This window comes from Aquila chrysaetos, chromosome 5 (assembly GCF_900496995.4).
Source record: "Aquila chrysaetos chrysaetos chromosome 5, bAquChr1.4, whole genome shotgun sequence".
NCBI lineage: Eukaryota > Metazoa > Chordata > Aves > Accipitriformes > Accipitridae > Aquila > Aquila chrysaetos.
In genome coordinates, this window is record NC_044008.1 from 50,535,976 (window position 1) to 50,559,380 (window position 23,405).

Sequence of the window (23,405 nt, forward strand, 5' to 3'; positions counted from 1 at the left end):
AGAGGGTGTAAACACTTGCTGCTGCAGTAACTGAGCTGCTGTCTGCAATTAAAGCTAACTAGTAGTTGCTGACCTGCAGCCTGCTATTACAGTCATCTCTCACTCCCCAGACCTAGAGGAACTGAGCTGCAGCTGTTGTGGAAATTGCACTAGCACAGATGAGCCAAAAAGGTTTGCATTTTCAAAAGCCTGAGGATTAGTTACTGTTGCAAACTATTGTAGCATTTAGATGTCTTTGAGACCATGAGCCCTGGCGCCAGTCTGCACTCTTGGGGTGGTTTAAGTACGGGGCTGCAGTAAGAGCAGGCTATGCTGTCAGAAATTTGCAGCAGGACCCCATCCGACCATCTGTTTGATTTGGTCCCTGGCTCCAAGTTACAGGCTGGCGTCTAAGGTTGTTTGGCCAAGGAAGGATTTTCAAAAGACTTGCATTCATAGTCAGGGTGCTGAAAGTGTCCTGGACTCAGGTCTAGCCACAGTCACATATGCTGTACTTAGTCATGAAGTTTGCATCAGTGGCTCTTTAGCAAGGGACCCAGCCCAGGTCTATCACGATCAATTCCAGGAACCTGCAACTAGTTCTACCTCTGTCTTCTCATACACTTTCTTACAGGTGTGTGCCTGCCTGGAAGGCTGTCACATGCATAAGTCATGTCTGTCAATCTGAAAATATAGTTGCGTTTTTGTTTTTCAAGTAGGAAAGAAACTTCAAGGAAGAAGTAGCAAAAGGTGTGAGCAAATAAAGATGTGTTTGTGCAGTTACTATACATGTGAGCTTTGGCTGGGATTGGTTTTGTTATAAGCTTGCAGCATTAGAAGTGTTTTTAAAGCTCATTTAGTTTACCGGTAGTTCAGAGTTTCTGCTAATCCTTGCTGAAGCCTTGATTTTTGACACAGTACTTAATCAGCATGTTACTTCTCAGTGCTACCAGCAGCACACAAAAAGTTGAAATGATTAATCAAGTTATTTTAACAGATTTCAACAGGATTAAGAATTAACTGGAGTTCACCAAAATTTTCCAGCTGAGATGCAGACCAGGGTTTTTCTTCTACTCAGGATAGCAAGTTAACGTGTAACAAGTCAGTTTCTCTCATTTGGGCAGTGCTTGTAACTTAAGCTGAAATGGTGCATAGACAAGTATTTTCAGTGTAGAAATGGTGGCGGGTTTCTGGCAGAAAAGTGTTTTTCAGGCTCAGTCCTTTAAATACTTTGATGACTATTAATTCACAACCTTTTTATGAGAAAGAACCAGCTGAAAAGCAGTAACTGGCAATACTGGGTTTATCTCATTTGTTAAAATTCCCCTTGGACTGGGTCTGGTAGTCCAAGGGTACGCTGGCCTGATAGATGGGGTTTTACATACTCCCAAATGCCAGTGAAGTTCAGTTCTGGATCTGAACTTAACAGCTCAGGCCCATCTCTTGGTGAAACTTACATACAACACTTGCTGCTTTATGCTGGCAGCTGGAGTGTACAAAATAAATGTTTCAAAATCCAATTTGAAGTGTGGTTATGGTCAGAGAAGTGACTGTAAAAAGGCATCTCTTACCTAATAGATATGCTTCCTCTGTGTCCTTCAGGCATTTCTGCTGATCTTACTGATTCAGGACAAGTAGTTACTACTGTCAGTGCTGCAAAACCAGTAACGCTGGTGCAAAGAGCTGGATTCCCTCCTGCGATGTGCATTATCAGCAGAAGTATTGCTATTTTCTAGTGCAGATTTTGAATAATTGGATGATGGCCACAAGGGGGAATGAAGCAGCTTGATTTTTTCCAACTGAAGAGAGATTTTTGGTCTCAAAATTAGAAAAAATTGACTGGAGAGTATTTAAACTAACCTGATCTGACCAGAATGGCTGAGAGTAAATCTGAAACCCCTCCATGCCATTTTAACATCAGCTTTTAGAGGCCCTCTTAAATAACACAGGCAAACACTGGTTCCTAGCTTGTTTTTGCAGGCACTATGTTGCTATTTTTCTTGCTTATTTAATATTGCAATGATGATTTCCAAGTTGATAAATAAATAAAGTCACACATGAGAAACTCTGAGGGCTGAGCAATGGAGAGCAGTAAGGTCATAGAAAGAATGGAGCATGTAATTCTAAAAGATTTTTCTGCAGGATATGCTGACGATTCTTTAAAATTACTTACTGGAAAAATTCTAGGCTGCAAAGCAATAAATCTGATCTTCAAGTGAGGTTTTACTTTGAAAAACAACAATGTAAAAATGCCACTGTTATGCTCAACAGATCTTTTCTTTGTACGTATGAATCCAGAGATATCTTCCATTTACTGCATTGCCAAAAATAATTTTCTTCTGCTTTTTTACTCCAGTTACCTTTGAAGAGTCTATGTAACTCCAAGGACCATTGGTTTCCCATTTTGAATGCTTTTTATTTTTCATTTCTGAAACAAGAGGTGAAAAATATTTAAACACATGAAAGTGCAGATACTTGTCTCATGGGAGTTCCCAAAGAACTTAACCTGTGTAATCCTGTTAGAGTCCCCCTCTTTAGAAAGTCTGTCCCATACCAATTGAAGAGTCATTCATGTTCAAGCTTGATTAATGTTTAATCGTATCAAAGAGAAACAGTTGTGATAAACAGCACTTCTGGTCATTGACCTCCATTCCTTGAAATGACACATGGGAAGGAAGGATCCTAGCTCAGTTCATGCATCCTAAGCTAAACCGTTTGCCTGTGTTACTTGAACAGCATCTAGTGTGGGAATCACTGGCATGCAGAAAGCATGACATATGACAGCATTTTTGCAGGGTTTTTCAAAGCAAAGTTGCATGCATCATCACGTACAAATATCTGAGTTCTGAAACCTTCCCTGGAGGGGCTTGGTGAGAAGGAGGGAATGCAGCAAAAAGCTCTTGGAGAAATGAAATTAGTGTATGTTTGCGGCACTCTTGGGCACTGGTTACACGTGAAATTCTAAGAGCAGAGTTACGTATTTTTGCCTTTCTCCTGGAGATTTAATGCTTTTTTTGGACCTTAAAAAAAGCAATTTTTAAACACTTTCATGTTTTGCAGAACAGCTGGAGTGATACAGAGGATACAGAAAAATAACAAACTGTCTACCAAACTTTCATGACTAATCCATTACTTTACGTTTAAAATAACAGTAAAAAAATGACTTGAAGAATAGCTTGTTGATTTCTGTGTTAATGCAGCTTTGCATATAAATTTACAAAAGCAGAATAAGACCCTCATGTAGAAACAGCCTCATAATGATAGCAGTATATCTGTGAGACAGTGGTAAATAAGAAATGTCTTCCTAACAGAGCTAATTTTTCTTCTTCCCTAGGTGTATACGTATTAATAAGATCCCTTATTTCTTCTAGGCACCAGTAACAGATGTGCAGTTTGGCCCTATGAGACTTCATCAAAATCAACTTCAGGTAATACAACAGTTCAAACTGAAGTCTTAATTTAGCTTAAAATTTATGACTGGAATTTTTTGGGTATAGAGGTCTTCACAGAGCAATTTTGTCAAGTGATAATGTGCACCTAACAGATTTTTATCACAACATTCTATATGATACCCTAAAAATCTTGCCTAACTCTTTTCTCCAACCATCTTTCAGTTCGTAAAAATAGAGCTATCTGTAGTTCTTTCTGCTATCAGTTAGCTTGTAATCAGTTTAGTGTGTGCCTTGTTTAGTATTTTACTGGTCGTCAATTCTTAATCAAAATCTCATCAAAATGATACTAAGCCAAATGTCCTGTCAGGGTCTATTACACCCGCATTATTACTAGCATCAACCAAACTTGCAATATCATCACAAAAGATATGAAGTGAGCTTGGCAAAGTATGGTTTTTTTGTTATTCACTGTTGACTGGCATTAATTCATCCTCCTTTATCTCTTTATTAATAAAGGTCATATGTCAGTTGCCCCCTTATTTTGTCTGGGATGGGTATGAGGTTTGCAGATACATGACTCTTGGACTTCCTCTGAAAATTCTTCTGTATCCCAAGACGTACTGAACCATTAATAATCCAAGATGTTCCTCAGTCAGTAATTACAAAACTCCTGAGTGAAAGTAATCTGGACCTGATAATTTGAAAATGTCTGTCTTCAAGAACTGCAGTTCAACATCTTCCTGACCTATTGTCAGAACAGACAGAAATATCATCGAACATCAGATCTTAGGGCAGCCTTCTGCAGCTGTTCCCCAAGTATAAATCAGAAACGTTCCTCAAATATTTCTGCCTCCTTTATTGTTATTAATGATTGTGTCGCTTTTGTCCAGTCACAGGTGCCTCTAAAATTCTACCAATTTATCCTGGTAATATAGCTGGCAGGTATGAGGGAAGGAGAAGTTAGACCACATCACATTTGTGCCAGAATTGATCATACAACTCAGATCTGCTGACTTTCTGTGCTATTGCTGAAAACCATTCTTCCACTCTTACAGAGTGCTATAAATTAACTTCACTAAATATAGCCCAAACTATGATATGTTTTTGCAAACAGTTTTGCAGGTTGCTATAAAAGGAATCTGAAATAAATAAATACAAAGTCCTTCATTCTTACAAAAATATGCACTACATGGAAACGTTAAGATTTACTGGTAGACATTCCACCAGACTGGTCCAAAGTGTAACCAGCACAGGAATTCCTAAAATCACCCAGAAGATAAATGGCAGTGGGATGGGGTACGAGTTACACATGCTCCACGTTATTGCCTGACCAAAGCAGATATCTAAGTGTGGTTTGATTAAATTACTGAAAGGTTGATGTCTTGGGACAGTAGACCAAATGCTGGTTTAGTTATCCATCTTTCCCAAAAGGCTGCATATACCGAGTCATCCACAAAATCAACGCTAACATAGATCTGTAGTCTGCCATTCTGTGTATTCTTTCAGGCAAAAGGAGTTTTCTTCTACAAAATATTATCCTGATGCAAAGCACAATCACATCAGTGAGAATCTTCCATAGCAGACTTCATGTTTATCTTCTGTACCGTATTCAACCCTAGAATTTGAAATACATTTTAGAAGGAATTGGGCCTTATCATACTTTGAGTATGTAGGCATTGTATTGATTTTAAAAAGGCTCAGAGAGATTAATGTTATTGGCAGTTACACAGCCAGTTAGGACAGAGCAAATACTGGCTCATAGATCTGACTTCCTGTTCTGGATTTCAACCACAGTAATCTCTTTCTGTGATATAAATCCCATGGCAAGCTTTGCATAGGAGTCGCATGGGGATGTACTCCATATACAGAGGTACTGCTTACGATTTCAGTCTTGCATGAGTTCACCTTGAACAGCCTGTCTGTAGTTTCCAGAAACCCCAGGGAGTGGGCTGCACCCAGTACTTTGGGGAACTCAAATGAGATTAAAAGGAAAGCACATTTTTCATCATGCCATTGAAGCACCGTTAAATATTAATTCACACGAGGTGAATCATGGCATTATTTTTCTGGAGTATGATCCTGGCAAGAAAAATAAAACCCAAGAAAATGGTTGTATGTGAGATAATTTCAGTGAAGAAAAGTAGACTCGCTGTCATTTCATGTACACTGTCTGAAACGTAGGCATGTAGTCTCAACTGATTGCCTAAGCTCTTTTTGTAGCTAATGACGAGAGAGCCACTTCCCAAACTTGTTCATCCCACGTGGATATAAATGGCTCTGTCAGACTGTTTTATCCACTTGAAACACCTCTGTATACAGACAATTACAAAAAGCAATAGTCTATAGAAAGCAATTCTGTTAAAAACAATGGATTAAGCCTTGGAAGTGGCTTTAAAAACCATGTTAAGAACAGGCAAAAGCCACAGAATCTACTGTATATGTAAGACTTGTTTGTAATTGTTCACTGTCTGTCTTTAACCCAGGTACTTCTAGTGTTTGCCAAAGAAGATAACCAGAGTAATGGGTTCTGTTGGGCATGTGAGAAAGCTGGATTTCGATGTAATATTGCCAGGACACCTGAGTCTGCACTAGAATGTTTTCTTGATAAACACCATGACATTATCATTATTGACCATAGACATTCCAGATACTTTGATGCAGAAGCATTATGCAGGTAAGCACCATTTCAGTGTAATTAATGCTTAACTATATAGTTAACACATCATCAAAGGTTTTTTGCTTTTATATAACCCTTTTATAAAATCTATCAAATGCTGATATTTTTTTGGACAGATGTCCACTGGCAGCATCAAATAATGTTACCTCAGTGCTTTATATCTGATAGCTGTAGCATTTTCAGTTGTGTGCTAGGATAGCTGAAGCTCAATCTGGCTTGGAGCCACAGCATACAAATTTCTTGCCATAGTGAACTCTTGGTTTGGGGTTTTTTTTTTGTTTTGTTTTGTTTTTTCAAGTACCTGGTTCCTTGTTTGCACATTAAATTAACTGCAAAGATCACATGTGCCACCAAGCAATTTAATGAACACATTCACTTTATTAGTGTTCTGAATTTTTTGAAATGTCATTTGCTGTTGAGTAACTCCAGATGCAAATAGGCCATGTTTTGTGTGCACGTTTCCATACCTACAACATTTGAAAATCTGTTATGAAGAGCAAAGTTGCAAACTGATTCCAAAAATACTTTCACGAACTGCTGTAAAGCATGAAAAAAGGGGAAAAGGATTTGCCTTTCTGAGTTTCTCCACAGAGAGTTGACAGGCAGTGGTGCCTTGCTTCAGTGACTTTCCAGTGAAATAACCCTTGGGAATGTGTCTAGACTAAATAACAGTCTGTGGGGTGGGGTGTCAGGGTCAGACTATGTACCCTGGGTGAGTGTGGTGGGTTCAGGGCACTGGGACAAAGGCTCTTCTCCTTGCTAAACTAAAGTAACTAGATAAGATCTTTGTCAGGCAAAGACTAGATATCAGTGTTGTTCCCCTTGTTACATTTTTACCGTTCTGTCCCGGAATAAAGTAGAATGCTCCTTAAATGAGTGAGGCCAAGTCCTTCGAACAAGTCCATGACATGCCATTTCAGAGGGCGGAATTTTTGCTATTCCACCACTGAGAGCGTTTGAGGTTTAGATTAATCTACATTCTCTGTGTCTTTTTTTCATGGTGTCTCAGACACTGCTAAATTTATTCTCCTTTCTTAGTGGTCCAGCAGGCTCGGGATTTGATTTTTGTTCTGTTGTTAAACCCTTTAAAAGAAACATTTTAAGAAAAGTACTGTGTGAAGATTCTGCAAAGTCATGTTTTCTGAAAAGTGAACTTAAAAAAAAGGGTTAAATAATGTTGCTTTTTATTTAAAGGTCTATCAGAACAACGAAACCCTCAGAAAATACAGTCATTATTGGTGTAGTACGAAGGTAAATACTCATCTCTTTACTTGCACATGATCAACAAAATGTAAATCTTGGCATTGGAAAAGTAAATACTACATTAAAAAACTTTAATTAGAACTTCTTACTGTACTAGTGATAATGTGTTATACCATATAGAGTTTTCACCATCCTTGACCACAGGATTGGGACAGGATTTTTGAGTTCTAGTTTTTACTAAAGAGATCTCACTTTGGATTGTTTTGTTTTGTTTTGTTTTGTTTTTTCCCCTCTCCTGATCACTGGAGGCTTTAGGAGTATGTTTCAAATAACCTCTGCAACATCATGTAGAGAACTGTGGAACTAAAAATAACACTTTGAACCTTTCTTGATCTGTCTTTTAGTCTGATTAAAGTCAGCACAAACAGGAGATCTGTTGAGTAACAAAAAAAGATATAGAACAATTTGATAAGTTTAAAGTAGCATCTGACCATAGAAGTATTAAAAGTAAAATAGGCTGTATTATGACATCTCAGTAAACCAGTGCATATGCTTTTTTTCCTCCTTCTCTCTCTGGAAACTTTACTTATATATCATAAAATAACGTAAAAGTAACAAAAATATTTAATCTGAAATTAAATAAATGGAAGATAATTTCCTCAAAGTACAATTTTTGGAATTGAATGTCTATTTCTCAGAAAACACTTATTCTGACAAGCAATTCTGAGGTGTTGAAATTTCCCATTAAAAATCCTGTTTTCCACCACCATCTCTAGTGAACAAAAGACCCTAATTAAAACATTCCAAAGGATTCCATTGTGAGTATCATCTTTAATGTTTTAATGCCAGGAATTCTTCTGACTATGGTAACCGTTGCTTCTACAGTCAGAATTGTCTCTCATCAAACTAATACAAAAGAAAAGAGAAAAAAAGGAGCAAAAGAGCAAACAGTAACTCAAGAGCTTCTTCATGTACATCAGAGAGAAAGGCACCCATGGTTCTGTGGGCCAGCAGTTCCTCTCAGAAGTGGGGAGAGCATGGAAGCTGGGCTGGCTGATTCAATGTTAGGAACTGCTCAAAAGGGGGTTTTCCCTGCAACTCACTTTTGTCTTTTCAAAATGTTCACATTGTGTGTTGGGACAAGATAATAGCCCCCTGCTGTGACAATATCTCAGAAGCTTGAGTTCTCAAACATTTCATATGTGTCTTGTATCCCTGGATTCTGGAAACTTCAGAAGTGAGTTTGCCTTCCACTGGGACTGATTGACTGTGTCAAGTTCCCATGTGCTAAACACAAGCATTCTTGAGTTGCTATTTAGGATTTTACAGACAGAGAACTTTTACACATTTCCTTTCTTGCTGCAAGAGGCATATTTGTGAAAAAGCTTGACATTATCATATGGAGGGTCTTCTCTTTCATTTTCCTGCAGTTCAGTTTGTTGGGTTTTAGGTTTATTTTTCCCTGCAGAATGCCTGTCCTCTTTCTTTGTGCTTCTGGAAGGCAGCATTACCAGATAGCTGGCATGAGGAATAGGGAGATTTTTCTGACAGCTGCCCTTCTGTCTGCTTAATCTTGGGCAAACCTTGTACTTTAGTAGGCATCATTCTCTTCATCATAAGAAACAAGTGCACAGAAAACAAAAATAAGAGGTGCCATGAGATTCAAAATTTCACGCATAAATAAAAGCTATTGTGCCATCTGCTAAACTTGACCAGCTTCTATCTGCTCATTTACAGAAACTTAACATAATGGCCTTTCTTCCAGATCCCAGCCATACATTCACATATGTTGGAGTATCTTTTAACAGTTAGTATAGCCAAGTTTTTCAAAATTATTCAGATATCTCATTTTAGGTGTGTGTCATCCCCAAGCGACCTATTAGAAGGCGCTGGGTAGGCAACACTAGAAAATCCATCCTCATTCAGGCATCTTGAGTTGCCTATGAAAGATTTGGTACACTCAGATAACAAGTCATTTCTTAAAACTTTGGCCATGTAGACTTTCAGGCGCATCTTCGACTAGGGACAGCATAAACAACAAAGAATCCAGTACCAAAAAAGAAGGAATAGTCCAACAATCTAGTTAATTTGTTTTCTTGAAGCATTAGTTTTTTGTGATGTAAGCAGCTCATTACATGCAAAAAGGAGAATAACATTTTGGCTTATCCCTGCCAAAGATGAAAGCTTATAAAAATAACAAAAAATATGTTTTACTCATAGATCCTATAAGGATCTAGCCATATTAGCCTTTAGTGTGACTTCTGGGGTACAGGTGTGTCAATGGCTTGTGAAATTGCGTCTCAGTTGATTACAGAAATAATCTCTGACTTTATCATCCTTCTTTAAAAGGCATGCCGATCGTGAAGAGTCATCAATATTGCCCCTGATCTCTGCTGGCTTCACAAGGGTATGTGTGTTTTATACTCTACTAGGTTGCTCTGACATTCAAAAATTGTCATGCGAGAAACTATCCAGAAGTTTGGCTGTCAGTGACTGTTTGTGTCAGTAATCCAACTTGTAAATCTCATTCACGCTGCTCATTCTTATATATATATATATATATATAAGATATATATATATATATATCTCCCAATTCTGAACTACCATACACCAGTGGAATTAGAATAATGCTAAGGAGGTGGACATTCTCAGAAATACAAGAAATGGTGCTGAGACTTTTCTGCTTTATGCATTTAGTTCAGAGTAAGTATATGATGCTCTGCTTGAAAGGTTGACATTGACAAAATTGACTCTAGTGACTATACCAGAGCCAGAGAGCAGCTTGCAATGAGCAACAGAATGTGCTGTGGGAAATCTCTTCTATCAAATGCCAATTCACATCTGTAAACAGGCTTCAGACACTGTCAAGTGCTATTATGTTTTGTTTGGAGGCACCTGAAAAGTGTTACGTTGAAGTCTGTTCTTTGGCAACTATTCCAATTAAGCAGGAAAGGTGCTTATTAGTGCGTCAGTTAAGTGGATTCCTCATTGCATTAATCAGACAATGAAACAAAAATGTGCATGATTTACAACGTGATTCAGAGTTTTTGGTTTGCATGCTCACCAGATTTTTTGCTATCCCATCACGATCTATTTGCACCAGTTTGCTTACTTGTAGTAAGGTCCTAATACAGGAAATGCTAGAAATGCTAGCCTGAAAATAACTGTACTTATATGTACAGAGTCATTCCAGTGGGCACATAAATAATCTGACACAGGTTCTGAATTATTTATGGATCAGAGCCTCGAAGATGGGACTAATGGCAAAGCGTAGAAAATTTTCTTTATCAGCCTTGATGTGGTGGCTTACCTTTGGTAATCAATCCTCCCTCCCAAACTATCAATGTCTGTGGTAGTTTAGCATGAACACAGATTTAACATTCAGGCTCATACCCGGTAAATACAAGATGTTTTAAAAAAAATCAAAGATACTGAGGTCATTGCTATACAAGCCCCCAAATGAATAATTGTATCCAATAGTAGGTATATTTGTCAGGAAGTTTTGCTTTCTTCTATGTATACAAATTGGGGTATTAGCAATTGGAAACTCATAATAATCTCAAATTTTGATGACTTGAGACACAACGTAATTTTTGCACCGTTATTTTAAATAAGTATCATGAAAGCATATAACTTCATTAAAAGTACATACTTTTATATATTGATCATGCTGACAATCACAGAAAATAAACAGATTGGTTGAACCTCATTGCTGTGAGGATCTGTCACCTTTTCAAAATGCAGTATCCTGAAGAATTTACGAGTCCCAGAAAATAATCTTCTCATGTTGCTTATGTTACAACATGTTCATTTTTTGCACATCTACTCCTTTTTAGTTCTTTATCAAGCAAAAGAAAACAGAGCTTTATACCCTTAAGTATGGAAATGTGTATTAATGAATTATTTCTAACCTTTTATTTGCAGAGATATGTAGAAAATTCTAATATAATGGCCTGTTACAATGAGTTGATTCAGCTGGAATTCGGAGAGGTGCAGGCACAATTCAAACTAAGGTAATTTTACCAAAAACATTATCAACAAAAAAATGCCAATTCAGCCACATCCTTAAAAGAGTATTTTACTATACTGTAGTTAATTATAGAATGTCAGTTAGCTGAAGAAAATATGTTAATCATTAAAGTACAACTTTATTCAGTACAGAGTTGCAATACCTTATTGTCGTATACAATAAGAATTACGTGGGTTAAATTTAATCAAATGCCTTTTTTTTTTTTTTTTTTTTTTTTTTTGTCTCCAGGGCATGTAATTCATTATTTACAGCATTAGAGAAAAGTCAAGAAGCCATTGAGATCACAAGTGAAGACCATGTAATACAGGTTTGTTCCAGTTATTTTTATAAGTACAGATAATTGCTCTGTGGACTGACTGTATTTTATTTCATCCATGGTTACATTTACTCTTTCTTACAGTACAAGAATCTAACCTAACTGAATGGTTCTAAAAAGATTGGAGTGAGTTTAGCTGTAGAGTAGAATTTTCTCCATTTAAAATAACTTGCATAAATCAAGTCAATTTTAAGGGAGATTAGTGTTTCTGAATGAATAAGGATTTACTCTCATGCTTTTATTTTTTTGTAATGATTCTTTTATATCATGAATGAATGCAGTCACTGCCTTGTATGCATTCTTTTCCAAAAATATTGTATGTTAATTTGATGCTCTTGAAAAGCAAATCTGATTGATGTTCTCTTTAAATAAAGGTAGTACACTTTTTTTTTTTTGCTTAAATCTGATACTGTTTGATGCATCGGAATTCTTGGGCAAACTTTTTGGATGTAATCCTTTCTTAAAACTTTCTTTAAAAAAGGGAAAAGAATTGTGCTTAGGTTTGTGGTCCTGAAAAACATCATCTTTATAAGGGAGTTGGTTCCATTCCTAGCTATGAAGGCTGAGAGGAGAGATGTTATTATCGGTAAAGAGCTTGAGTCTAAGCCTCTGGGAGTTATAACATGCATATAAATTGTACCCTCTTGACCCAAATCTCGACAATGGCAATTTCATTGAAGGATGTGCCTTCTTCATTGCTTTTACAAAAATAACAGAACGCATCCTGGAGTTGTTTTAAATACGTTTTTTCAGACCAAATTTTGTCCCTGTGCTGACAGCCCCAGAGCATGAGAGAACTGACATGTGCAAGAGTCCTGGAGCTGCAGCAGACAGGGCTTTCTCATATAGTGGGGGAATCTTTTGGAAGGAACCTTTAGGGGGGAATCTTTAGGAGCAGAGGGCATCCAGCGGTACACTTTTAATTTCTTTCATATTGAAACATTGTAAATCGTGAGGCTTTCACATGCTGTTATGACAGGACCTGTGTCTAACTCAGTGAGAGGGTGGTGAAGGTGTGGCCTATGGGCACCAGTGTTCAGTTTTGTTGGGCAAGGACCATAAAATTGCAGTGAAATGCAACATTCATTTCGGAGAGAAAGTTGCTTCATTAGATTCCACTTCCAGTCTGCTTGGCTGAGCTTTGCCTGGACAGAGGAGTAGCAGTTGATTTGTCAATAGATAAAGTTAATATTCCTATGGTATCCCACCATCTAACTTGTGATTTTTAGGAACACTGAAGTAGGTTTGAAGGTTTATAGGTTTGAGAACTGACAGAGCTAATTTTTCAGGAATTCATGTTTTCTGTCTAAACTCTGCGGATATGTAATACTCAGCTGTTTCCATAATTTCCCTCTCTTTGCTCACATGCGCACACTCTGCACAACTCTTCTAACATGGATGTTCCTGGTTTGCTTCACAAAGAAAAAAATGTAGGCATTTCCCTCAGGAGCAGTACATATAGAGATTTATTTCAGGCTGGGAAAGAGATCCCTTGGTTTAGCAAATAAAAAAAAGGGATTCTGTTGTGCTTTAAGTATTCTGTTGAATGTTTTTTTATTTGTTTTTATTTCACAGTACGTCAATCCTGCTTTTGAAACAATGATGGGCTATCAAATAGGTGAACTAATAGGAAAGGAATTAACAGAAGTGCCTATAAATGAAAAAAAAGCTGATTTCCTAGATACTATTAATTCCTGCATAAAGATAGGAAAGGTAAGTAATGGCATTGTATCACTTATCGTTTGCTACCTGTAAAAGTTTTTATTTTCCAGGGATGACACATGATGTAACTTGCAGCTTCACAGACACTTAGCATTTGCAGCTTTCTTACTCAAACAAGAAGAGGAAGTAAAAAAATGCTCATTTTTTAAGGGCTTCTTTCTCTTTTCTTGCTTAGAAGAGGTACATGTTTTATGAAAATAAGTGACTTGCTGTGTTTCTTTATAATATATGCTGTATGCAGCAAAAGGTGTGGGAATACCAAAGAGAAATGGGCTGGATGCACGTTATCCAGTGTATGTAAATGAAAAAAAGAACCATGTAGAAGTATTTCAGCATGAAATGTGGAAGTTCATTTGCAAGTCCAGAATGTAAAAATATTAGAAGACACATTTGCAATATCACTTGAGAGTGATAGGCAGTGCCAGCTGCCAGTATATTTTATTCTCTAATGACATGGGAGCTGTCTAATGGATTTCCATTAGAAATGTTTTTGCACCAAGAAAGTGCATGAGGAAGTGCAGCTGGCTTCAAGGGAGGTCATTACAGAGAGACATTACTGTTTGGCTGGTAGCTCCATGATGTTCCTTTGGGACTGTTGTAGCTGTAGCATGAGGATCCATCTAGGAGCTTTCATTTGCATTTTGACAATAAGGTGTAAATGCTTCTGATGTCATTGAACATGTCATAGTACCTTATAGGAAGAAGATCACTGGAGGTTACGCAAAGAGATTTGGGAATTGGTGTGTTTGTAGATGCGTCATGGCCCATGCTCAGACCTGAGTCAGGATAGCCAGTTGGGTCATACTGACTGTTGGCGGGGAAACAGCATGTTGCTGACACAGAGCAGGGAGATGCTAAAGTGAATCATGGCACTCTGTGTATCTAGGCAGTGATGCAAAAGCACCGATGCAAAGTTGTGATGAGTCATACTCTGTAAATCAGGGTACTAACATAAGCATTCATCAACAAAAACTGCACTCTAGCTGGGTGCAGATTGCATGTGCATTTCAACAAGAATGTGTCACTTATTTCTACATGTATTGGCCTTTTGGAAGAGATCCCAGCAATAGACAATAGCTTGGATTATGGTGCTTCACACCTCTGTTGCCTGACCAAAATTATTTCAGTAAATTTGTGTAATACAAAACTGATGTTAGGAGGAAGTATTTGTTAAGTTATAATTCAAATACATTAGATGAGTCAGGCTTTAAATCCACAACATCAGTTCTCAAGATATCAAGTGATTCATTTTTTTAGTATTTTAGTGTGCTGATAAAAATGTCTTTAATAATGGAAATATATTTTACTCTACGAATGATAGAAATCTAGCCCTAATCCATCTGCTTCCTCACACTTATTTTACTCCTGGCTCTAGGACTTCCAATTGCGAGGGCTAATGAAATACTACCTATTTAAACCTGTTTCTCTGGAACAGCTTAAGCTGTTTTAGGTGGATATATGCTGTTTACATGTTTTTTTGTTTTTCCCTTTGGAACATTGTATAGTATGCAATCTATGTAGCCTTACATTTACATATTAATAGAAAAATGAATTGCAAATTAAATTCTTACAGGAAGTATTTGCAAGTAGAGGTTAACTGTGCAGAACAATCTTTGAAATACTGCAGCTTTTTGAAGGTGCTTTAGTTTGAAATAATTTGTGTCAAGATGTTACAGCATTTTCAGAGGTCCCTAACTTGCGTCTGGATCATTCTGATATGGTCTGTGTGTTGTTTTCAGGCTTGTGATTTCTTTATATACTAAATTTAAAAGACTGCTTCCCATTTCAATAGGCTATATATGGGCTACTGTAGGTTATAGCATACAAAAAAAGCCAACTGTCTACTACTGTGATATTCTTCTGTCAGCAGGTTTGGCTTTTGTGTTTTGAACAAACATGGTAATATAACAATAATAATAGAAAGCAAGATTTTCTGATCTTTAGAAAAATGTAAGCTGTATAAAATCTACCTCTAGTCTTTAAATGGAATTTAGGAAGATGAACTCTTGCAGCGTTTCCTCTCTTGTGCTGACAAACATAGCGCTGTGAGCAAGTTCAGTATATCCAAACAAAAGTTCATAGGCATTATACACAAAAATTGCTAATTGCATAGTACATAGAGATTCTTGGGTCAGGATGTTGTTTCTCTTAGCAAAAAAAAAAAAAAATCTCTGGAAGTTCATTTTTTCTTACTACAGCTGGCTGTAATTTGCAAGAAGCCAGCGTTATTGAAAGGCATTTTCAACCATCCATGCTTGAGGAGTTAAAAAACAAGTTGTACTTTCTTCATTCTTCTGTTTCATGATTCAAATTACATCCATTAAGATGAAATGTGCAATTCTGACTAGAATTCTTACTGCCTCTGATCTCTGCAGTTTGACACAAAGCTCTTTATCTTAGTTTCGCTTTTTCTGAAGTGAGATGGATAGCTATCAATAAATCAGACAAGACATGCAATTCCTCTCACTCCTTGGGAATTATTTGCAACATAGCTATCTTTACAGAGGGGGTGAGAGAGCGATCATGCTCTATGATAAAGGTCTATGGCAATTCCTTCCTAACTCAGCCTTACTTTCTGTGAGATTGTTTTCATGACATCTTGTGTTCATTTTGGTTTGTTCTGTTTTCTGCAAGTAGCTTGCTGAACTTCGCTGTCTTGTGCAAGAAGCCCCAGTCTAAAAGGAAGGCTGAATTGGGGGATTACTTACTATGAATGTATGACTGCTCAGTGGATAGATGCATGCCATGGCCGCCTTAATGAAGTTTGAAACCTCAGCGTTGATTTACTCTATAAAGGATGAAACGTTTTTTTTGTGTATGGTTTTTACTCTGCATTCGATCCTAGCACACCAGGCCATGCAGAAGTGACCGATTGCTGTACTTGTCTGGCTGTAATGTAGACATAACGATAAGCTTGACTGACAGCACGTCTTGTGAAGTAGCTCTTCTCTCTTGGATTGCTGACAGAGGCTCTGTGAGAGAGCATATGGTGTTCTTAAAATATGTTTAAGTAACATCCCTGGGAGAACTTTTCCTACCAGCAGGAGTTTGGCTTGGACCTCCTATTTCTCAGAATTCTGCTGACCTTTTCCCTCACACATTTCCTGCCACAGTTTCACAGGTTTTAGAAATTCACAAGTTGAAAAATTGATCTGTTGACTAAGAAGAACACATTAGTGAATAACCTGTCTTGAAAAGGATGCACTTTCAATGTGGGAATTACCCAAGCTGTACCTCATGACTTCACCCCTTTGTGCATATTCCAGGTTTATTACCTGGGTTAGAGATCGATTACTCATCTCTGCCTCATCCTGTTTGTCAGGAAACTATTGATATGCATACTTTTAATTATGAGAGCATTATATTTTGTGATGTTTTCTTTATCTTCATTAGTATTCCTCATGCAGCTCACAGGAGAAGATACTATGCTCGCTTCAAAATTTGTTATGCGCAGTTCTTTTCTCTGACAGATCCTCAGAAAAGCCTTTCATATATTTTTCTGCACAGCCTGTCACCATGCAGCTCTCTGTGGGCTGGAATCTTTATTTGCTGGCTCCATCAATGTAAATGCAAAACTGTTCTTTCTGTACCTGTGCTCTGGCATGCTTGACTGTGAGATCTGTCAGTCTAACATAAATAAATGTATCATCTGCCTCATGAAGGTATTTTCACATATGTTTGTAAGATCTGATCTACAGTCTGTTGAACTCAACCGAAAGACAGCAATTGGCATGGGTAGTTTGTATTAAGTGAATATGCAATATGGAATCAATTATTTATTAATCACTTGGTATTTATTAGATGCTCAGCTCAAAATATGCATCTGCTAAAAAAGACCAACAACAACAATTCTAGTGATGGAAACGTGTAGGCAAGATTGTAAATTTTGTTGGCTGCCAGGTTACAAAAGACTGGCTCTGTTGGAATGTTACTGGCCTATGTGCTGCTGCCAGAAATGAAGGGGGGAGACCCAGAGTTCCCAAATTTTGCTTTCCCTGAGTTTTGCTAAATAGCCCTGTGAGGGGGCAACTCTAGTCCAGGCACCACACGTAAGGGGAGACCCTGGGAGTTCCGTCAGTGTTGTGGTACATGTCTTTGCTGTGGTATTTGTAGCACAGTTTGAGAAGCAGCAGCAGCATGGTGAGGAAATTGGGAGGGAGCAACAGGTAGGGGGGCCCATGCCCCGGCATGTGCTGAAGCCGCATTTAGCTGTGTCTGCATGCATCAGCATGGGAGCTCTCCTGCTTCACAGCGTGGGTGTGAGCTCCACTGGAGGGAAGTGGTTTGGGGCTGGGTGTTAGACCATGGTGGTGCCTTCTGGTTTTAAAGTCTCTAAGTAACAAAAGTGGTTGTTTTAACAGTATTTCATTTTAAGCATGTCTTAAACAAGGGAGAAGGGACATTTCCCGAGTCTCATTGAAAGAAAAAATGAGGCTCCGCACTAGAAAGAAATGTCTCATTTCCAGAGGAAAAAAAAGACTTCTCACTGCAAAATGAAAAATTCCTTTCCACCCTGTCTTTTTTTTCCCATTTATGAATTTTATCAAAAACCAATGATACTGGTAGTGACAATGTGATACTTCAAAAATTGTCTACTTGAATGTGATCCTAAAACCAGAGTGCCTTTAGAGGGGACGTCAGCAGATGGGAGGCAGAATCCGGTAGCTATTCTACTAGGCTCTTTTTTGCTTTAAAAAAGCCAGGATAAATCTCTGCTGCTCTTTGAGACTGAACTGACAATGTGGAAAGTAAATGTGCTAGGATACCAAAGCGCTTTTAGTCACAGATATATTTAATGTTAACCAGAGATAAGACTTCCCAACTCTGCAGGAGAGACAGTGCAGTCCAGAAGTGAAGGTGGACAGATCAGCATAATGGTTTCTCACTGACCTTCCTGTCCTGGGAGGAGTCAGCGCAGCCAGGGAAAAAGTCAGGCAGGTCAGCATAGCAGTCCCAGTGGCGTGGTGGGTGGTCCTGGGGCAGGGCAGGGGGGTGCCCCACACTGTTAGAGCCTGCAGGCGCTCCTGGAGCCTCTGGGGGACTCTTGCTCCAGGGGCTGGCCTGAGCTCTCACTCTTGCAAAGGTCTTTGACAGGTCTTCTCCCCCCAGTGACTCCCAACACCATTGAGGTAGGACTGGGAAGAGAATATGTGGTTCTGATTCCCACAGCACCTGAGGTTTGGCTGTTGCCATCAGGGCACTCACAGGCTGCCCCTCTGGAAGTTCTCAGTGCTTTGGCAGCAACACAGTGACCTACAGGTTAGTTACAGGGGAGAAATTTGAGGGTAAGCACAGTTTAACCAGTCCTGACTGGTTTTGTATTCTAAGACAGCTTTCAATGAAAAAAGGTATGAAGCTACAGCTTCTCTTGCTGTTTTGTCTGAACTTCCTTCCACTTGAATTCCTTTTTCAGGAATGGCAAGGAATGTACTATGCGAAAAAGAAAAATGGAGATAGCATACAACAAAATGTGAAGATACTACCTGTCGTTGGACAGGGAGGGTAAGTATGAAAGCTAAAGCCATGATTTAGGTCTGAGTCAAGGCTCAGTTTAGAGTTCAGTTGCTTTCAGCAGACATTGGATTGTCCTGAGTATAAAGGAAACTTATGCAAGGGAGGGAGCCTGAGACCTCTGCATTTAATTCCTTGGGGCAAAACCAACTTTACATGCTGTGTGCAGGGAAAGTATAATTCTCCCAATTCTCCCCCAAAAGGAGCCAAAGATCCAGATGTGCTCCCTTGTGACTCTTACTCTTCTAATACTCCCTGAAGTGCAAGTGCACTCTTAGCTCTTTCTGTGCATTGTTTTGGGACCACCAGGACCTATGTCCTGTTCCACTGTGCACCTGTGCTGTGTCCCTCTGTGCTCACCTACTCAAGGCTGTTGCTGAGTGTCTTTATGTGATTAGGTCACTGTGTGCTTTGATCCTGGTCAAAATTCAAAGGAGAGAGAGAGAGGAGACAATCTTTGCAAAAGATGCTTCCATTTTGTATTCCCCATCATGTGCAGAACTGTGGGTTTTTTCCATTCCCAGTTGAGCCTTCCTGCCAGAACAGGATTTGTCCCATATTAATTCGTTGCTCTTACCCATTTTGTGTATCAGCAGTGAATTAGAGCTGAGGTTTGGATGGGAATTAACACGCTGTTTTTTGCCTACAGAAAGATTAGACACTATGTGTCAATTAGTAGACTGTGCAATGACAACAATAAGGTAAGTGAAAATAGTGCTATGCTTGCTTTAGTTTGAGCCCTAAATATTATAAAATAATGGGAAGGTTCTGACTAACTGGATTTCTCATACTAAATTGTAGGCGGAGAAGACATGTGAACGTGTTCAGGCTGAATCTCAGACAGGTATGACACATCTCTTCTGTCCTAATAAGTGGAGAACGTACCTGGGGAAAGAGTAAAGCCTGTTGTTAGTGATCTGACTGAAAACCACAGTTGCACAGGACAGTCTGAACAGTACTATTTAGTTAGCGATAAGCTGGGAATCCAGCTCAAAAAGCAAGAAAATAAATACAAGCCCTCTCTACCTGCCTCATTTGTTTTAGAAGTGATATAAAGCAACCCACCCTTGAAAATGCAGTAATAGGGCCTCAAGTTGATATTGTGATATTGCTGGATTCAGTGTCACATTTCAGGTGTAGGCAGTGGATCCCTGTGACAAAATTAGAAATAAGAAGGTTGCTGTCTAGTTGTCATGTTGCTGTGGCTGGTCTATATCTAGTGGCATGTATGTTTGCATTGCTTTTAACTGTATTGTGCGGTATTTGCATGTGGGTGGAAATGAGGATGACCAACACTACCATTCACCCTCATGCCACATGTCAGCACTTCAATTAAGACATCCTTGGCATCTATGCTGCAGGTACTTGTTGTATCTGTCGGAGTCTGTAAGGGACCTAGGATACATTGCCTAGTTTGCTAGCGTGTAGTCTACTTTGGTCGACCAGTTCTTTGTGGCAGTTGTTACTTGAGTGAACTCAGGTGTGTTGCACAAGTTGTATTCACAACTACAATTGTGTCACTGTGTCAAGAGAGGAACTTTTCCCTCCACACTGTTAGATCCCTTCTGCAAAAACACTTAGGCATGTTCTGCCAGAGAGCATGACCGGGTTCATGACAGCGTAATTGGGCGAGAGTTTAAAAAGGAGCTTTCATTGGCTCTCGTCTGCTGAAGCATTGTGGTAAGTGTCACTCAGCTGCTATCAGGATTTCACTGAGTTTCAGTTCCTTTAACATACATCTTAGGCACAACTTAATGTCATTCTACATGTCATTTTCTCCACAGATATTCAGACTGGCAGACACAAAGACAGGAGGAAAGGATCACTAGATGTCAGATCCACAACATCAAGAGGGAGTGATGGTATGTTAACAAATAGATTTTTCTGATTTCTATATATATTCAGATTTTTATGTGCATACATACATACACATACAAATATAGGTAAGTGTGTATGTGTGTATATATACACAAACACACACATGAATAAAATAGCAAGTTATCAATTCACGAATAACTTTACATTTGTCAAATAGTCCCATTTTCTTATCTTGAACTACTTTGAGTCTTTTTTTGAACCAGTGGAGAAGGGAAGGCTATTGTCTACTATCCTGCCTGGAAGACCTCATGAGATTCAACACAGATACTTTCAAGTACAAATGGCAAACTCTAAACCTAACAAATTATTACATTTCTTACCTCTTCTCTCGTGATAAAAACATGAAGATAATTTTTTTACGAATTTCGTTTTCTTTTCACTGTGTTATATTTTGCTCTGTTAGATCACCCCAAACTTGATAGATGAGTCACATATTCAAAACTGTTGCTGATTCTTACATGATTTTGTTAAAGCATACATCATTACAGTCTAGGCAGCATACACTAGTGAAACATGGAAGTGGGTCTGTGGCAGTGAGAATACAATCATGCTCCAGTATAGCAAAAATGGCATTGATTCTTCTTAAGAGCTGCTCAGCACAAAGAGTAACAGAGATATATCTGCATTTTATAGGTAGCACAACATAATTATCCAGAAAAATCCCATCTTGGCCTTTTCTCTACAGAACCAAAATTGCTAACTGATCTAAAACATTTGTTTTTCAATTTCCAATGAATAATAGGCCAGAACCTCTGCTGTTCTAATTTGGCATAGCTATCTTCACTTCAAAGGAGCTTCACGGATTTACCTCAGCTTGGAAGCTGACTCATTATGACTTGTCATGTTGCATCAGGCAGCACAAGTACATGTATCCCGTAATAACCTAAGTACAATAGTTACCTACCTGTGCCTCCCGCTTTATACTCACACACACCTGTATAGTCTTTTAACTGAGTTTTTAACTGATTATTTTAATTAGTTAAAATAAAAAACCAAAGCCATGATTTTGCCAGGCTGTTACAGCTACTTATCTCTAATCAGGGATATCAGTGGTTCAGCAAGCATCTCTTTGCACTTGTGTGTCCCCAGCATAACAAGCATGTGTACACATTTTGCAATAGATTGTCTCTGAAGGGCACAGCAGGGTAAGCAGTTCAGAAAATGAATCAAGATTTCTTGGCTGATTCCCCCTGTCATGCCTTGTCGCTGAAATCAGGATACAAATTCTGCTTTATTTTCCACACAGGCAGCTCACAAAGGCGGCACTCTTCTATGGCCAGGATACATTCCATGACTATTGAAGCACCCATCACCAAGGTAATGTGCGCTGTCACTAGCTGTTGTCAGTTGTGCTGTACTGAAATACTGGGGCACAAGGCTCCGGTAAAGCATCCACACTGAGGAGCAAGGCAGTGCTGGCCTCTGGTGCAACATCTTCCCCTGTTCTATCTGCCCACTGGTGGCACTCCAAAAAGCTAGATGCTCTGAACAAAGTTCTCCCAAGCCTGCTTAGTAGAGTGCCCTCCATGAGGTCATTGCATGACCCTTTTTAAGGACTTTTGCCTATGTGAAGGAAGGACTAGAGTTCCTCCTTCTTACTTATGCATTGCAAACTGCTTTCTGAAACTACTCAAGGATTTGGCAAAAATCAGCTCTTTAATAAACTGAGAGAGGCAAATGGGAGAAGGTTATATTAAATCCATTCAGAGACATTTTGAGGCTGTGCCTTGAACGGGAAAGTCATTAATAAGACTGCTGTCTTTAAGGCCATGATCTTGTTCCCAGAGTCAGTAGCAAAACATCAGTGTTTTATCAACATCCCTTTCATTTTGATTCTCCCACATGTGGATTAAAGTTGTAGATCTCGTTTATTTGCTATGAGTTTTCCATAGTAATTGATGAGTGTCTCTGTTGTTTCTAAAATCACTTCTAAATTCAAAACATGTCTAATGCTAAACTAGGTAATAAACATCATCAATGCTGCACAAGAAAGCAGTCCCATGCCAGTTGCAGAAGCTTTAGACCGGGTTTTGGAGATTTTAAGAACCACTGAATTGTACTCTCCACAACTGGGAACAAAAGATGAGGATCCACATACAAGTGACCTTGTTGGAGGGTTAATGACAGTAAGTACATACTGCCACAAACAGCTATTGATTAATGTTCCACTGCCTGATTTTCCCAGTTACTCGATCTTTATCATCTGGCATGTGCTTTGCCTCTACAATGGCAAATTTTCAGGAAAAACTGCACACCTCTTTTTGTGGATTCCCCCCCCCCCCCCCCCCATTAATAATGTAGCTCTGAAAATGGGAAGAAAATTGCCCAGTCCCTTTGAAGCATTAGTTTTGCTAGAAGTAGAGAGGAAAACCAATTCTTTTTTCAATGTGATTCATTTTAAAAAGGTATAGATGGGAGAGGAAGAAAGGAAGATAGACAGACACTTGCATTTATTAATTAGGATTAGAATGGCATGTTTGGGGGGCTTTTCAGTGTATAGAAAGGATGTGTTTTCAAAAGAATGCAAAATATGTATTTTTATTGCTATTTCTTGCATTATATTTGTACCAGTAGAGACTCGTAGAAAGATCAGAGTGCTTTGAGCTAGAAACATGAATGTTCATGTATTAAAACAAAATCATGCTCCACAGAACTCATAATTTAAATAAATAAGGCAAGAAAAAGAGTGAAGAAGGC

The 23,405-nt window shown here is 38.6% G+C and overlaps 1 protein-coding gene across 8 annotated transcripts in view; it reads left to right on the forward strand.

Annotated features, from left to right (window-relative positions):
• Nucleotides 1–23,405, forward strand: part of PDE8A (phosphodiesterase 8A) — a 143,645-nt gene that overhangs the window by 89,047 nt on the left and 31,193 nt on the right. For all 8 annotated transcript variants that reach the window (XM_030013479.2, XM_030013473.2, XM_030013475.2 and 5 more), the window contains exons 2-14: nucleotides 3,351–3,407; nucleotides 5,855–6,045; nucleotides 7,243–7,299; nucleotides 9,601–9,658; nucleotides 11,176–11,264; nucleotides 11,510–11,588; nucleotides 13,173–13,310; nucleotides 18,733–18,821; nucleotides 19,480–19,531; nucleotides 19,632–19,674; nucleotides 20,615–20,692; nucleotides 21,955–22,025; nucleotides 22,670–22,834. In XM_030013479.2, coding sequence (XP_029869339.1) covers nucleotides 3,381–3,407; nucleotides 5,855–6,045; nucleotides 7,243–7,299; nucleotides 9,601–9,658; nucleotides 11,176–11,264; nucleotides 11,510–11,588; nucleotides 13,173–13,310; nucleotides 18,733–18,821; nucleotides 19,480–19,531; nucleotides 19,632–19,674; nucleotides 20,615–20,692; nucleotides 21,955–22,025; nucleotides 22,670–22,834 — 1,137 coding nt within the window. In that variant the 5' untranslated portion in view covers nucleotides 3,351–3,380. The remainder of the gene's footprint in view (nucleotides 1–3,350; nucleotides 3,408–5,854; nucleotides 6,046–7,242; nucleotides 7,300–9,600; nucleotides 9,659–11,175; nucleotides 11,265–11,509; nucleotides 11,589–13,172; nucleotides 13,311–18,732; nucleotides 18,822–19,479; nucleotides 19,532–19,631; nucleotides 19,675–20,614; nucleotides 20,693–21,954; nucleotides 22,026–22,669; nucleotides 22,835–23,405) is intronic.